At 42.8% G+C, this 15,802-nt stretch overlaps 1 protein-coding gene across 1 annotated transcript in view; it reads left to right on the top strand.

Moving 5' to 3' along the window:
* Positions 1-15,802, top strand: part of egf (epidermal growth factor) — a 167,071-nt gene that overhangs the window by 26,613 nt on the left and 124,656 nt on the right. The window contains exon 2 of the mRNA XM_041180324.1: positions 12,510-12,641. Within this exon, the coding sequence (XP_041036258.1) occupies positions 12,510-12,641 (132 nt within the window). The remainder of the gene's footprint in view (positions 1-12,509; positions 12,642-15,802) is intronic.

Consider the following 15,802-nt stretch of genomic DNA (forward strand, 5'->3'; position numbering starts at 1 on the left):
TTCCTGTTTAGCAGCAAAGCTCCATGAACTGATGCTATCCCAGCTGAGGTCTACAAGGCTAAGGGTCAATGCCTGGTCAAAAGGCTCACTGAATTCTTTCCATCAATGTGGGAGCAAGGAACCATCTCACAAGAAAATAAAGATCCCTCCATTGTCCATCTATACAAGTGGAAAGCAACTCATCAATCTTGAAACAATCATAGAGGAATTGCACTCCTCTCCGTCATCGGAAAAATCTTCGCCAGAATCCTTCTGAAACATTTAGTGCAACATCTTGACCAGGATCCGCTGCCAAAGAGTCAGTGTGGCTTCAGGAAAGGTCACGGGACCACTGATATGGTGTTTGCAGTTAGACAGCTCCAGGACAAATGCCAAGAACAGAACATGGACCTCTAAACCACATTTGTTGACCTAACCAGGGTCTTCAACCTTTGGAAGGTAATGGAGAAACTCAGTTGCCCTGAGAAATTCATCACAATGGTTTGACCAATTTACGGCAGCATGTTTGCACATGCCCTGGATGATGATGAGCCTTTCCCAGTTACTAATGCAGGTGAGCAGGGCTGCATGCCAGCGCCAAGCCTCTTCAGCATGTTTTTCTCATGTTCTCCGATCCCTTCCCTGATGGTGATCCTAGCACCGAAGTTAAATATCACGTGGATCAGAAACCGTTTAATCTGAGATGACTCCTGGCAAAGACTGTCGTGGTACACTTTAACTGGGTAAGATTATGTCTTCTAAATATATCACGAGAGGGGAAATGATGCAATGTATCATGTGATTCGGACTTAGGCCTGAATTTTTGCTCCTGGCCCGGGAGCACAGAGTTGGGACAATTCCCAGCTCTGCAAACCCATCTTGGGAAAATGTGCCTGGAAGTTCTGATTTTAAGTCCCATGGATGTTGTGTGTAGGGAGTGGGATGGGATGGCGTGGGGGGTTGGGGGGGAGCAGAAATGAAGTGAAATAGGAGTCGTGGCGGCGACCCTGGAAAGAGTTTGGAGGCTGCCGGTGCAAAGGCAGGTTGGGCAAAAGGCACTTTGTTGAAGGAATCAAAAAAATGAATAACACTGAAAACAGTCCTCCAGACCTCACCCCTCACACTGTCACACATTCCCCATGCCCCAACCATGCCAACCTTTGCCCCTCCATCCACCGCCATGGCCCTTCACAGCTCCTATGTTAACTTATGCCCTTCAACTACCCACTATAGCCCTATATCCCTATGCCAATTTACTGTCAACTCATGTCAACACATACCCCCCACCCACCACCTTTTGCCCTTGTACCTACCATGCCCACTATCCACCATGGGCTGACCTCAGCACCCATGCTGAGATTAATTAAAATTCTTAAGTGTCTATTGATGAATTCACTATTTTAAAAAAACTCTCATTGATAAAAACCCATTCACTAGTTTAACTTTCTTTAATTTCTTATGAAAACAAACACTTGTATTCTTCAGATCTTATCAGAGATCTTATAACCACTTGGAACTGCCAATTAACTGTGAACTAATTGACTGGCTGGCATCCTACTGTGATAAATGGTAGATTTTGAATCAGTCGTGCAGCACTAATCCTGTAATGGTAGTCCACATGCTTGTGTCAACAGAGTGAAAAACCAAGTGCTATTTTTTTTAACTGCAGACTGCTTTTTCAAATATTTAAAGGGCAGGGCATTTAAATGGCAGCTTGACAGTTCTTTTGGCAGCACTCTTAACAGTTCTTTTGATAGTTTTCTTGACAGTTATTTTGATCGTTAATTCAACAGTTCCTTTGACAGTTCCAACGAGCTTGACAGTTCCAGTTAGATCTGCGTTTTTTACACACTTGAGCCTCTACTTTTAACAATCCCAAAGGGCACCTTAAGCCTCTCAAAGGGTACCTTACCTATTCCAAAGATATCCCAGGACCATATCCAGAAGGATATTCTACCATTCCAAAAGTGTACCCTACTTCTCCAAAGAACTCTGGCAATTTTAGACCTTCTCCTACCAGGTCAAGGTGCACAAGTCATGTTTTGGACATCCTACTAGCCAAAATCAGATCTGACTAAGGCAGCTGCAATTTAACATGTGCAGTTGCCTCTGTGAACAATGGATGTGCAATTTAGAACCTACCTCCATTTCTACCCCATCCCCTGCCACTCCAACCCCCATGAAAATGGCGAAGGCCGAGTTTGGGGACAGGGCTTGCAGATCCGGATCTCCACCACCATTTTCGCAAAGACGGAGAACCTCTCTGTCTGCGCAAAACTCCTGGCCTTAGTTTCAGTTTGTTCTGAAGAAGCCACCAACTCAAGTACATATACAAGTTCTCTGACTTTGTAATACTGCTGCCAACTACTCAAATCTTAATAAATGAACCGATATTATTGTGCTAACCAATCCCTTATTTGTGGTTGGTGCCTTGGGCCAGAGTATTATGGGGGAGCGGTGGGGGGTGCAGATGGCTCCTCCTCGCACCCCCCCCCCACCCCCAACCACCCCCCAGAAGCAGTCAGTGTGAAGCCAATCCACTCCATGCCAGCCTGCCCGGCAGCCATTAAGCACTGTGGGTGGGCTACACGGGAGCAGAGTGGGACATGTGTCCCTCACTGATGAGGGAGTCCCACCCTCTGGAGCTGCTGGCCAATCGGAAGCAGCAGAAGGCCCCTGGATCCCCAGAAACAGTTAAGTCCGGACCTTGGGCAGAGAAGGTTTGGGTATGTTAAAAAGGTGGGTGGGGGTAATGGGTTTAAGGCAGTAAGTGGGTAGGAAGAAAGGGGTGTTCTATCTTAGGGGGGTGCTGCCCCCAATCTGCAAAGGGCAGCCCCTGAAGATGGAAACCTCTTTCCGCCCAACCTTTGAAGAATTTTCTCTAAAGACCAGGGTGCCCACTCCTGCTCGGCTGACCACGCCAACCATCTTATGGTGTGGACAGCATATTAGCGGGGTCAATTGGCTTGGTAAAGAGCTTAATTGACCCTTGATTATCAGTTTAAATATAGCAGGTGGGCTGCCGATTTTGCTGCCTGCCCAACCCCCTTATTATGAGGTGGAGCTTGGGGGTGCCTAGGAATGTGATGGGGTGGGCACACGCCCTATTTTACTTGCCCCCCCACTGAAAATGCACCAGGCGGAAACACATAAAATGCAGTCCTTGATTTTCATTTACTAAGTAAATATAAGAAGAGAAACACAACAAAAACCAAGGTTTCCAAGGACATACTTCATAATTTCCTGTTTGCTCATGACTGTGCACTACCTGCTGGATCAGAGCTGGACATGCACCATAGCATGGTCTTGTTCTGCAATGCAAGTGACAAGATTGGCCTTACATCAGCACAAAGATAACTGAAGTAATATACCAACATGCTCCAGAAAAGTCCTATTTCGAGCCCAAGCTTTCATCTGTGACCAGAGCTGTCAGCAGCCAATAAATTTACTTATTACAGCAGCACACTCCCTCAATCTGTCTATACATTAAGTCCTCACTTGAAGTTGACCTGCTTAACGAAGTTTCATTTTAGTCATTTTTTCTCAGGGCCCTTTCTCCCTAAATTAAGTCGCAATTTCTGCTTTAACACAGTTTTGTATCATTACCTTCTGCGTTGTCATTGTGCGTGTTGCACATCATCACCGTCCTCAGTGCACCTATTACACACACCTCATTACATCACTGTCATTGCCGTCCTCAGTGTATGCGTTGTGTGTCACTACCACATTGGCTCGTTTAATTTTCATCTGACATCGTGTCCCATAATGCAATTAGCACCATTGTGAAAGAAGGTGTTTGCACTCGAGGGAACTTCAATTTTTTTTAAAAAGAATGCTGGAGGAAACGTTCTGCTGAAAGAACATTGAAAGCCAGAGTTTTTTTATTTTGCAAGCAAAAAGCTGAAGCCTGGGCTGCTCATCTGTGTGAAAAAGCACCATTTCTTGACTCAGGCTGATCTCAGCTGGAGTTTCAGGAGTGCCTGCTATGGGTGAGGCACAGAAGCCTTTGAAGTCAGTGAAAGAGAGGAATTTGGTTCTCTATGCAATTATAGTAAAATTGCTTTCCTTGTCTCAGGGCTTGATTAGGTAAAAAAATACAGATAAGCCTTCAGGAGGCTGACCCCTAAAGATGAGCCAGAAGAGGAGCCATTTTAAAACAGCGAGGGAGAGGGGGCTTGTTACTTGGTGCTGTAATCCTTTGGAATCACTTTTAAACATGAGCCAGAAACACCCAGCAAGTGGTGGTAATGAGCCTGCAGGCTGCAAAGAAAGCAAGAAAAACTAGCCTAGCTGTGAAATTGGATGTTATAAAACATCTTGAGGCTGGAGAACAAACAGTCGATATCGCTCGAGTGCTCGGGCTGCCCTTTATGTCAGTGAGAACAATCCAGAGTAACCCTAACCCTAACACTGACAAAATCAAAGTGTGCAAAGTGTTAAGTCCTGGCAGGGTGAGTCAGAGTAGAAACACAATAATGGAGAAGTTGGAGAGGCTATTGACAGTCTGGATCGAAGACCAAAATAATGCCTGGTGCCTCTTAGTCTGATGGCCATCCAAGAAAAAGCTAAAAGCCTGTATGAAGACTTACAGAATGAGCAGAGTGAGCTTTCTTAGTCTGAAACTTTAGATGGCCACCATGGATGGTGCGAGCACTTTAAGAGGCGCTTCTATCTGCACAACACTCAATGTCCAGAGAAGCAGCTAGTGCTGATACAGAAGAGGCTGACGAATTCCCTACCTGTTTGAAAAGCACCACTGAAGAAGGTGGCTGCTCACCAAAACAGGTTTTTAATGTGAATGAGACGGGACTATTTTGGAAGCATATGCCGCAGAGAAGACAGAACCAGGATTTAAAGCTGCCAAAAATCATCTGACTGTCCTGTTTGGTGGAAAGACTGCAGGAGATTTTAAGTTTAAGCCCTTAGTGGTGTACCAGTTGAGGCACCATGGGCATTGAGGAGATGTTTGAAGGAACATCTGCATGTTATTTGACATTCAAATAAGCCCGGATGACAGGGGCACTCTTTCAAGGATAGTTCTCTCTGCCATCCCTGCCTAGAGGGCAAATCCCCAGCATCACAGATGCCAGTCTTCAGCCAATTAGATTCAATCCACATGATATCAAGAAATGGCTGAAGGCGCTGGATACTCAAAGGCTATGGGCCCTGACAGTATTCCGGCAATAGCACTGAAGACTTGGGCTCCAAAATTTGCTGGACCCCGAGCCAAGATATCTAGTACAGCTACAATACTGGCATCTATCTGGCAATGTGGAAAATTGCCTAGGTATGTCCTATACACAAAAAGCAGGACAAATCTAACCTGGCCATTACTGCCCCATCAGTCTACTCTCAATCATCAGTAAAGTGATGGAAGGGAGTAATCAACATTGCTCTCAAGCAGCACTTGATTAGCAATAACATGCTCACTGATGCCCAGTTTGAGTTCCGCCAGGGCCACTCAGCTTCTGGACAAAAGAGCTGAATTCCATTTGTGAGGTGAGAGTGACTGCGCTTGACATCAAGACAGCATTTGGCCAAGTGTGGCACCAAAGAGCCCTTGCAAAACTGGAGTTAATGGTAATCAGGGGGAAAACTCTCCACTGGTTGGAATCATACCCAGCACAAAAGAAGATGGTTGTGGCTGTTGGAGGTCAATCATCTTAGTTTCAGGACATTATTGCAGGAGTTCCTCAGGGTAGTATCCTAGGCCCAACCATCTTCAGCTGCTTCATCAATGACCTTCCTTCCATTATAAGATCACAACCTGGGACGTTTGCTGATTGCACAACGTTCAGTGTCATTCGTGACTCCTCAGATACTGAAGCAGCCCACGTCCAAATGCAGCAAGACCTGGACAATGTCCTGGCTCGGGCTGACAAGTGGCAAGTAACCTTCTTGCCACACAAGTGCCAGGCAATGATCATCTCCAACAAGAGAGAATTTAACTATTGCCCCTTGACATTCAATGGCATTACCATCACTAAATCCCTCACTATCAACATCCTGGGGGTTACCATTGACCAGAAATTGAACTGCACTAGCCATATAAATACTGTGGCTACAAGAGCAGGTCAGAGGCTAGGAATCCTAAGGCGAGTAACTCACCTTCTGACTCCCCAAAGCCTGTCCACCATCTACAAGGCACAAGTCAGGAGTGTGATGGAATACTCTCCATTTGCCTGGATGAATGCAGCTGCAACAACACTCAAGAAGCTTGACACCATCCAAGACAAAGAAGCCCCGCTTTATTTGCACCCCTTCCACAAACATCCACTCTCTCCACCACCAAAGAACAGTGACAGCAGTGTGTACCATCTACAAGATTCACGGCAGAAACTCATCGGCAGCACCTTCCAAACCCACAACCACTACCATCTAGAAGGGCAAGGGCAGCAGATACATAAGAACACCACCACCTGAAAGTTCCCTCCAAGCCACTCATCATCCTGACTTGGAAATATATCACCGTTCCTTCACTGTTGCTGAATCAAAATCCTGGAACTCCCTCCCTAACAGCACTGTGGGTGTATCTGCACCACAGGGACTGCAGCAGTTCAAGAAGGAGGCTCACCATCACCATCTTCTCAAGGATAATTAGGGATGGGCAATAAATGCTGTCCTAGCCAGCGATACCCACCTCCCATGAATTTTTTAAAAATTGCACCAAAGAAAACCTTGTCTTCAAGATATTGCTCCTCTTGGATAATTGGCCAGGTCATCCTGTCAGCTTTTATGAATTGTCGGAAAATGTGAAGGTGATTTTCCTGCATTCCAATATGGCTTCATTGCTATAGCCCATGGATCAGGGAGCAATAGCAGCAGTCGAGGCTTACCAACTATGCCATACCTTCTCCCAGCTCATCAAGGCAGCAGATGGTGAGAATGCACCATCAGTCAGGGAATGTTGGCAAATATACAACATCCTCAAGGGCATCGTCAATATCTCTGATTCAAGGGCTGAAGTCATGTCATCATGTCTTAACGGTGTGTGGCAGAAATTGTGGCCCTAGTGTGTCAGTGACCATGAAGGATCTCACAACGTAGTCCCTGTTGTTCAGCGTGAAATCATCACCTTTGTGAGGGAGGCTGGCTTTGATGAAGTGGATGAGGTTGACGTGGTGCCTCTGTTTGCATCTCAGGGTGAGGAATTGTCCAATGAAGGATTAATGCAGCTGGAAAGTCAATGAACTGAAGGGGAAGACTGTGCTAAAACACCACCCCCTCGAGCTTTGTAGATAAAATGACTGTAAAGAGCTTACCAACTCTCAGAAGAGGCAATGGAAATCTTCATGAGGTTGACCCAAACAGAGAACGCAGTGCCAAAATGAGCATGATGATTAATGATGGCATTAACTGCTTCCACAGAGATCTACTGGGAGATGCAAATGAAAACCATCCAGCAGTCCTTGGATAAATGTTTCAAGGTTGTTGACAATCCTGGCCCTTATCTTGTTAACTCCATTAGGGCCTGGCTGTCGCACACCATCTTCAATTCTAATCCAAAACCACTCCAGCTTCAGTCAGAAGAAGAGGATCAGAATCACAAATCCGAGACTAAGGTCATGGCACCAGACACCTGAAAACACCACCAGCAGTATCTTCAGAAGACACTTCAAATTCTGTATCAAGAAAGGTGGTGTAACAGCAAAGTCTTCCCCCAAGCCAACATGCCCAGCACTCATAGCCACCTCTGCTGCAATGCATTAGGAATGTCTCAAAGCATCCCTGAAGATATAAAATATCTCCATCAACTGATAGTGACTGACCAAAATGGGAGAAGGCTCATTTGAAAAGGCACTGAGCACAGAGAGACTTCGTCAGGGAACATATCAGAGGCTGAGTCAAGGCAGCAGAGAAAGTGCAAAACACACCAAACCACTCATCTAACTGACCTTCCAAGCAACATCTGCCCACACGTAACAGAGTCTGGAGATTGTGCATTGGACTTATCAGCCATCTCCGAACCCATCGATCCGGAATGGAAGCAAGTCATCCCCAAATCTGAGCACCGAAGAGAGATGGGTGAATGTTATCTAATATGAATGTATACATTCTTTTATGTTTAGTGATGCCTTTTATTTTGCAAGTTGTTTCAGCTAGGAATGCGCAATGCTGCACATGTATAGGACCGAAGTTCAACTTGAACATTGGTTTTTCTGGGCAAGAGATGTCCAAAGGAGCCTAATTCTGGCTGTATCAATAATTCCTAGGAACCCATGATTCACTTACAGTTGTTTCCCTTAAAGTCACTATTTTCAGGAACACAATGACCAGACATTTGCAAGAATTGACAAAGCAAATACAGCTTTCAGCGAACTTCAAATATCAATCTGAGAATGAAGAGAAGTCTGCACCAAAATTTAGATCAATTGCCCTGCCCACTCTGCTCTACACACTTGGACTGTGTACCAGCATTATGCCAAGAAACTCAATCACTTTCACTTGCATTGCCTTCCAAAGCTTCTGAAGATCAGGTAGCAGGACAAAATAACAGGTGAGGTGATCACCTGAATTGACATGCCAAGCATCCACACCACATTGAGGCAGTCACGGCTGAGTTGGGCTGGTTATGTAGCCAGAATGCCTGACACATGCTTACCAAGGTGAATCTTCTATGGAGTACTCAAGCTGGGGGTGCGCTCTCATGGCGGTCAAATAAAGCACTAAAAGGACACTCTGAAGACTTCATTGAGGAGTTTTGATCAACTGAGAGAAGCTCACCCAGGATCGCTTCTCCTGGAGCAACCAAACAAAAAACGGGTGCGACCTCCTTTGAAAGCAAATGTATATCAGAGGCAGAGATAAAACGCAAGGATAGAAAATTCTGAGCCAGCAGTTCAAACTTAAAGAAAAAACATATAGTTGTGCAAAGACAAGGTGGCAGTTCAGAAGATTGGACCAAATATAAGGAACAGCAAAAAATGACTAAAAGACTAATAAAGAGGGAAAAATTGGAGTATGAGAGAAAACTAGCCAGAAATATAAAAACAGGTAGTAAGAGTTTTTACAAATATTTAAAAAAGAGAAGAGTTAACAAAGTGTTGGTCCTATAGAAAGTGAGCCTAGAGAATTGATAATGGAAAACAAGGAGATGGTAGATGAATTGAACAGGTATTTTGCATCAGTTTTCACTATAGAGGGTACAAGTAACATCCCAGAAGCAGCTATAAACCAGGAAATGGAAATTTGGAAGGAAGTCAGGAAAATTACAATTACCAGATTGTAATCACCGGTACTGAGTAAATTGTTGGAGCTGCGGGCTAACAAGAGCCCAGGTCCTGATGGGCTTCATCCTAGGGTCTGAAAAGAAGTGTCTGGTGAGATAGTTGATGCATTGGTTTTAATTTTCCCAACTCCCTAGATTTGAGGAAGGTCCCATTAGAATGGAAGATAACAAATATAACTCCATTATTCAAAAAGCGTGGGAGACAGAAAGCAGGAAACTGCAGGCCTGTTAGCTTAACATCTGTCGTAGGAAAAATATTAGAAGCTACTATTAAAGAAGTTATGGCAGGGCATTTGGATGAGCTCAAGGTAATCAGGCAGAGTCAACATGGTTTTGTGAAAGGGAAATCATGTTTAACCAACTTATTGGAGGTCTTTGAGGAAGTAACACGTGCCGTGGGATAAGGGAAACTGGTGGATATGCTGTACTTAGATTTCCAGTAGGCATTTGATAAAGTGCCACATTACAGATTATTGTGGAAAATAAAAGTTCATGGTAAAGGGGGCAACATATTGGCATGGATAGAAGATTGGCTGACTAACAGGAAGCACAGAGTAAGTAAATGGGTCTTTTTCATGTTGGCAAGATGTAACGAGTGGCATGTCCCAGGAGTCAGTGCTGGTACCTCAATTGATTACAATTTATATAAATGACTTGGATGAAGGGATTGAAGGGACAGTTGCCCAAATATGCTGATGACACAAAGATAGGTAGGAAAGTAAGTTGTGAACAGGACATAAGGAGGCTACAAAAGGATATAGATAGTTTAAGTGAGTGGGCAATGATCTGGCAAATAGAGTATAATGTGGGAAAATGTGAAATTGTCCATTTTGGCAGGAAGAATAAAGGAGAAGCTTTTTATCTAAATGGTAAGTGATTGCAGAGCTCTGAGGTGCAGAGACATCTGGGTGTTCTAGAGCATGAATCACAAAAGGCTAGTATGAAGTACAGCAAGTAATTAGGAAAGCTGATAGAATGTTATCATATATTGCGAGGGGAATTGAATACAAAAGTAGGGAGGTTATGCTTCAGTTGTACAAGGCGCTAGTGAGTCCGCATTTGGAGTACTGTGTATAGTATTGGTCACCTTATTTAAGGAAGGATGTAAGTGCATTGGAAGCAGTTCAGAGAAGGTTTACTAAACTAATACCTGGAATGAGTGAGTTGTCTTACGGGGAAAGGTTGGACAGGCTAGACTTGTATCCAGTGGAGTTTAGAAGAGTGAGAGGTGACTTGATTTAAACATATAACATCCTGAGGGGTCTTGACATGGTGTACGTGGAGAGGATGTTTCCTCTTGTGGAAAAATCTAAAACTTGGGCTCACTGTTTAAAAATAAGGGGTCGCCCATTTAAAACAGAGATGAGGCAAAATGTTTTCACTCAAGATTGTGAAGGTTTGGAATCCTTTTCATGAAAAGATGGTGGAAGCAGAGTCTTTGAATATCTTTAAGGCAGAGGTGGATAGGTTCTTGCTAAGCAAGGAGGTGATAAGTTATCGGGGGTAGGCGAGATGCAGAGTTCAGGCTACTATCAGATCAGCCAAGATATTATTTAATGGCGGAGCAGGCTTGAGGGGCTGAATGGCTTACTCCTGCTCCTTGTTCATATATTCATACATATGTAGCCATTGGACCCTCCCAAATATTCCAGATGATGGACATGATCATTTTCGCCCCTAAGGATGAGTATCAGCACTATGCAAGGACACTCAAAACCTACCCCATTAGGTTTTGTACATGCTCCTAATATTACTCCTGGGAGCAAATGGTTTGAAGCACAGACCCCAGAAATGTAAATTGAAAGAAATCTCAATATGAATGAGAGAAAGTAACTGAAAATGTACAGATCACTTGTTTCCCTTTTCCCCTCATCCATCAATTACTAAAAATAAGAGAAAGTATTTTTTAAGAATCAAATACTGGCTCAAATAAATGCTTTTTGCTGAAACTTGATGAATGTGTTTTATAAAATTAACATAAGTCTTGTGTTTAGATAGTGTGCAGTCTCATCTCTGAGTAATGTCTCCACATGCTTCATACAATGAATTACTTTGAAGGATTGTGACTGTTGTTTGCAAGCAAAATAAAGCATGTCTAATGCCTCTGTTAAAGCAGTGAATGTAGGAATTTCATATTTGCATGCTGATATTCATCCAGCATAAAATTTCAGTCCATTAGATCTGGACTGGCATTTGAATTTTGTTTAATCAACCTGCAATTCAAATTTGGCAACTCAGGAAATTAGTTCATGTTGAACTATGCATGGAGGAATCATGTGAAAAAGAGAAGACTAATGTCAGGGAAAATAAGCCAGGAGGCAGATGGGAGGAGAACATGATTGTCAACTACTAGTTTGCGGAATACACAGTAATATGTAAATATATTCATAACAAAATTAAAATATCAGGAGTCACAGAAGGCTATATGTCCCATGACGTATACACCATGCACCCAGTCACTATATTATTATCATGGACTTCATTATCTCCCCATTAATGCTCCATTTTAAAGAGGTTCTTGACCATTCCTGAAATGAGTCCACTTTGTGGGGGTGAAATTGGTCTGCAGCAGCAGCGCAAAACATTGTCACAGTGAAGCGGCAACCCGAGTTTCACCACACCTGATCAATCCTGATCTTCTCTCCATTGAAATTCAGAGAACAAAAGTTCAAACTCTTTCTGGAGACTCATTTCCTAATCTTACTGTCATTTTAATTGGTCTTGAAATCAAAAATCTTGGCAATATTTCCCAAGTCAATGGAAAATAACTGGAACGGTGAAAGGTCAGCTGCTAATTTACTACGAGCGCATTTGCACTGCTGGCGGAGACCAATTTCCGCTCCAACTTCCTTCCATCCCTCAGCCTCCTTTCTCAAATGATCCCACAGAAACATCCAAACCCATAAAGCAGCCATCATAAACCAGTGCATCTACATCCACAGCAACATCTAACATTGGGGAGTTAGTGAAAAATTGAGAAATAAAACTCAATGGTCTTCAATGCTACTGTCCAAAATTCTTTCCCAATTGAAATTACTGTGATCAAAAATATGTTTTAAGACTTCTGGCTGAATGATGATCATGATAAGATTTCTAACACATATATAATATTGTAGGGTATGATTTGCTAATAAACTATGTAAACATTGCGCTGCATCTCAGACAAAACAATCTAATTGTACCAATGGCTAAGATTTTTCTGCTGTTTATGTGAGTCAAATGGATAATTATTTCACCGTTGGTCAGAGTCACAGCAAATAACCTGCTGGCATGTCATAATGTTGTAAATATTTTCTTTCAGACATTGATGAATGTTTTGAAAATGGACTGGGAACTTGTGGTCAGACCTGTACCAACACACCAGGATCATACACCTGCTCCTGCCTGCCTGGCTATACGTTAGAGGACAATAAATGGTCTTGTCGTGCAGACTGTAAGTTATCAATGAACTGATTTTTATGTTTTTTTTAAGAAGGGAAATAACTCAAGACAAAAGAAAAACTACACTGGGCAGTGCAATCTAATAATTAGTGCTTCTTTCATATATGATTAGTATTCATGTCCACTTCCTTTTGTTCTAAGTCAAATATCAAATGAATGCTATATTTAATAAAATTCTAGGTTAGGTATTTCTATGATGACCCAACAGTACCTGACCTTGATGTTTCTGCGGGATCATTTGAGAAAGGAAGCTGAGGGATGTAAGGAAGTTGGAGCAGAATTTGGTCTCTGCCAGCAGAGCTGTTGGACTTAAATGAAAAGATTCCCTCTTAAGAGGAAAGATAGGCTTTAAGAGATGGGAGAGGTTGTGACGTATTCCTAGAGCAAGTCGGCGAAACGTATCACGTTGGAGGTAGGCAAGTGACCAGTGGCAGGCTGAAGAGTTGAAATAAGGCAGTAAAGGGTCTCAGACCACCAAAGGTCCAGGTTCAAATCATAATCCGACCACAAAAGATGATGTTGTATTCGATGAAACGAAATGTGCTCATAGTAAATTGGCAGCTGACCTTTCACCGTCCCAGCTATTTTCCATTGGCTTGGGAAATATTGCCAAGGTTTTTGATTTTAAGACCAATAAAAATGACAGTAAGATTAGGAAATGAGTCTCCAGAAAGAGTTTGAACTTTTGTTCTCTGAATTTCAATGGAAAGAAGATCAGGATTGATCAGGTGTGGTGAAACATGGGTTGCCGCTTCACTGTGAGAATGTTTTGAGCTGCTGCTGCAGACCAATTTCACCCTCACTAAGTGGACTCGTTTCAGGGATGAAAGGTAACTTCTTTAAAATGGAGGATCAATGGGGAGATAATGAAGTCCATGATAATAATATAGCAACTCTGGGTGCATGGTGGGGACATTTTAGGACATATAGCTTTCTGTGACTGTTAGTGGTTTTGGATTTATCTTCTTTCTGGGCAGAATATTGCCATCAGCATGCGGGGCTGGGCTCAACACGTTGGCACGTAAAAGGACGCAAGATGACATTGGGTGCATGTCCCGACGTCATCTCATGTCATTTCAATATTTCGTTTGGCGGGCATGCGCTGGAGGCGGCTGCGCATCCGCCAAACTGTCAATGGCCTATTAAGGTCATTAAAAAAATAATTTAACTTATTAACAACGTCCAACACTAAGATTGGAGGGCAGGTGAAGAGCTCAAGCAGCCTTCGTGTTTTCAGGAAACCTCATCCACGGGCGGGATGAGGTTTCCTGAAGGCTTTATAAAATAATTAAATAAAATTTTCTATACTCATAAACATATCCCAGCACATGAGGGGACATGTTTAAATAATTTTTACTTTATTTTTTGAAAAGTTTTATTATTTCTGTGCTCTTTTGCGTGCACGTGTGAGAGAGTGCAGGCCCCGCCTCTCCCTCCTCCTCCTGCCTGCACAGGTAGTGCAGAGCACTACTGGCTCTGCATTACGTTGGACGGGCCTCAACTGGCCCGCCCGCGTAAAATGGCAGTGTGCAGCCGATCGCGGGCAGCGATTGGCTCTGCGCCCGCCCCCGCCTGCTCCTGCCCAGACTGCCCGCCATAGGAAAAATTCTCCCCACTGTCTAGTGTGAGAAATCCTTGGCTAGGAGTTAACGAAAGGGTGCACAGTATAGCAGGGATCAAGTGAGTGATTATAGGAATTGACATCAAAATGTTTACTTTTACATGCTGTTCCCATTGTTATGAATGTTAAGATCGGTTAGAAACAGGTCTTCTCCCTATTATTGTCCTTGACGTCTGCAATGGGTCTGCAATATGGTGATGAGGTATTCAATAATCCCAAAGCCAGTCAAATTATCCTTTGGGAAAACAGTCATTAATTTCAAATAATATGGAAATGAGGAGGGATGTCTAACAAGTGGCTGAATCAACATCATCCATTTTACATTATCACAAACTCAAAATTACTCCCAGTTTGTGTTGAAGAAATGTGGAATAAAAAGTTAACTGGGACCCTTCTACAATATTATGGAGCTACTCCTCCAACTAGAGGTTCTCAGGAGCTCCAGGCCATGACTTTACATCCATTTAAATTAATAGATGATAAAGTTAGGCCCACAATTGTTTTATCACAGTTTCACAGGACTGCCATTCTTTGAGCAAGTGGGCCCCTAGAATGGATTAACCAATTAATGTTTCTCACTGAAACTTGAACAAAAATGTTGGTCTAGCATTGTGAGAACAGATTCCACTGCAATCAACAAAGAAGCTAAAGGTTGTAAACTGAACTGGAAGAAAGTTGTTGGCAAAAATCTAGGCCAGCTGTCAAATTCTTGAGAGAAAACTAACCCAGTCCAGTTCAACATTCTAATGTCATTTACGTAAATGAAGTCTACATATTCTAAAGATGCTAACATTGATCTGCTCTGTGCAAACAGAAAATCTAGTAACCTGTGGAGATTGTTAGGATATACTGACTGACAGCACATAAAATGCTCTGGATGTCTTGCATTACTGGTCACTAACAATCTGTGCACAGGAGGAATGGAATCCCTTTCAGTTGAACAATACTGCTTCTCGAGGAATAATAAATCTGTAGCTGTTTTACGTGAGAGGACTTTGAACAATTTTGAAAGCTAATGATAACCAGATCTCTTGCAAAAATGTAAATGATTAATTGGAAGGAAAAATTTACAAGCAAAATAAGACAAAACTATCAAAATTAATAATAAATACGCTAATTAATACACTGAATGTCATTGATTCCATCTCTTATTGTTGCTTTTGATTTTTTTTATTGTGTTCATATTCCACTTGCATTTTTTTATTTAATTCTTCTTATGTTAGATTCCCTTGGTGCCATTACAGCATTCTCCAACATCTGTTAATTCCATTCTGCAACCAATATGCAAGAATGGCCGAGTAACTTGCCTGAATATTGTCTTTAGAAAGCAGGTTGCTTTCCATTAAGTACCTGCCCCTGCAAACCCTAACCATAATTAAGAACTCACTGTGCTGTAGAATCACATATGCAAATCTAGATCACAGCGCTTTGTATTATAGGTCAGATACTTACATCATCATTAAGACTTCCAAATAGCAGATTTTGGTTGGACTAAGCTAGTACCTGAGACATACAGCATAATTGTACCACTG

The sequence above is a fragment of the Carcharodon carcharias genome, chromosome 1 (assembly GCF_017639515.1).
Source record: "Carcharodon carcharias isolate sCarCar2 chromosome 1, sCarCar2.pri, whole genome shotgun sequence".
Taxonomy (NCBI): Eukaryota; Metazoa; Chordata; class Chondrichthyes; order Lamniformes; family Lamnidae; genus Carcharodon; species Carcharodon carcharias.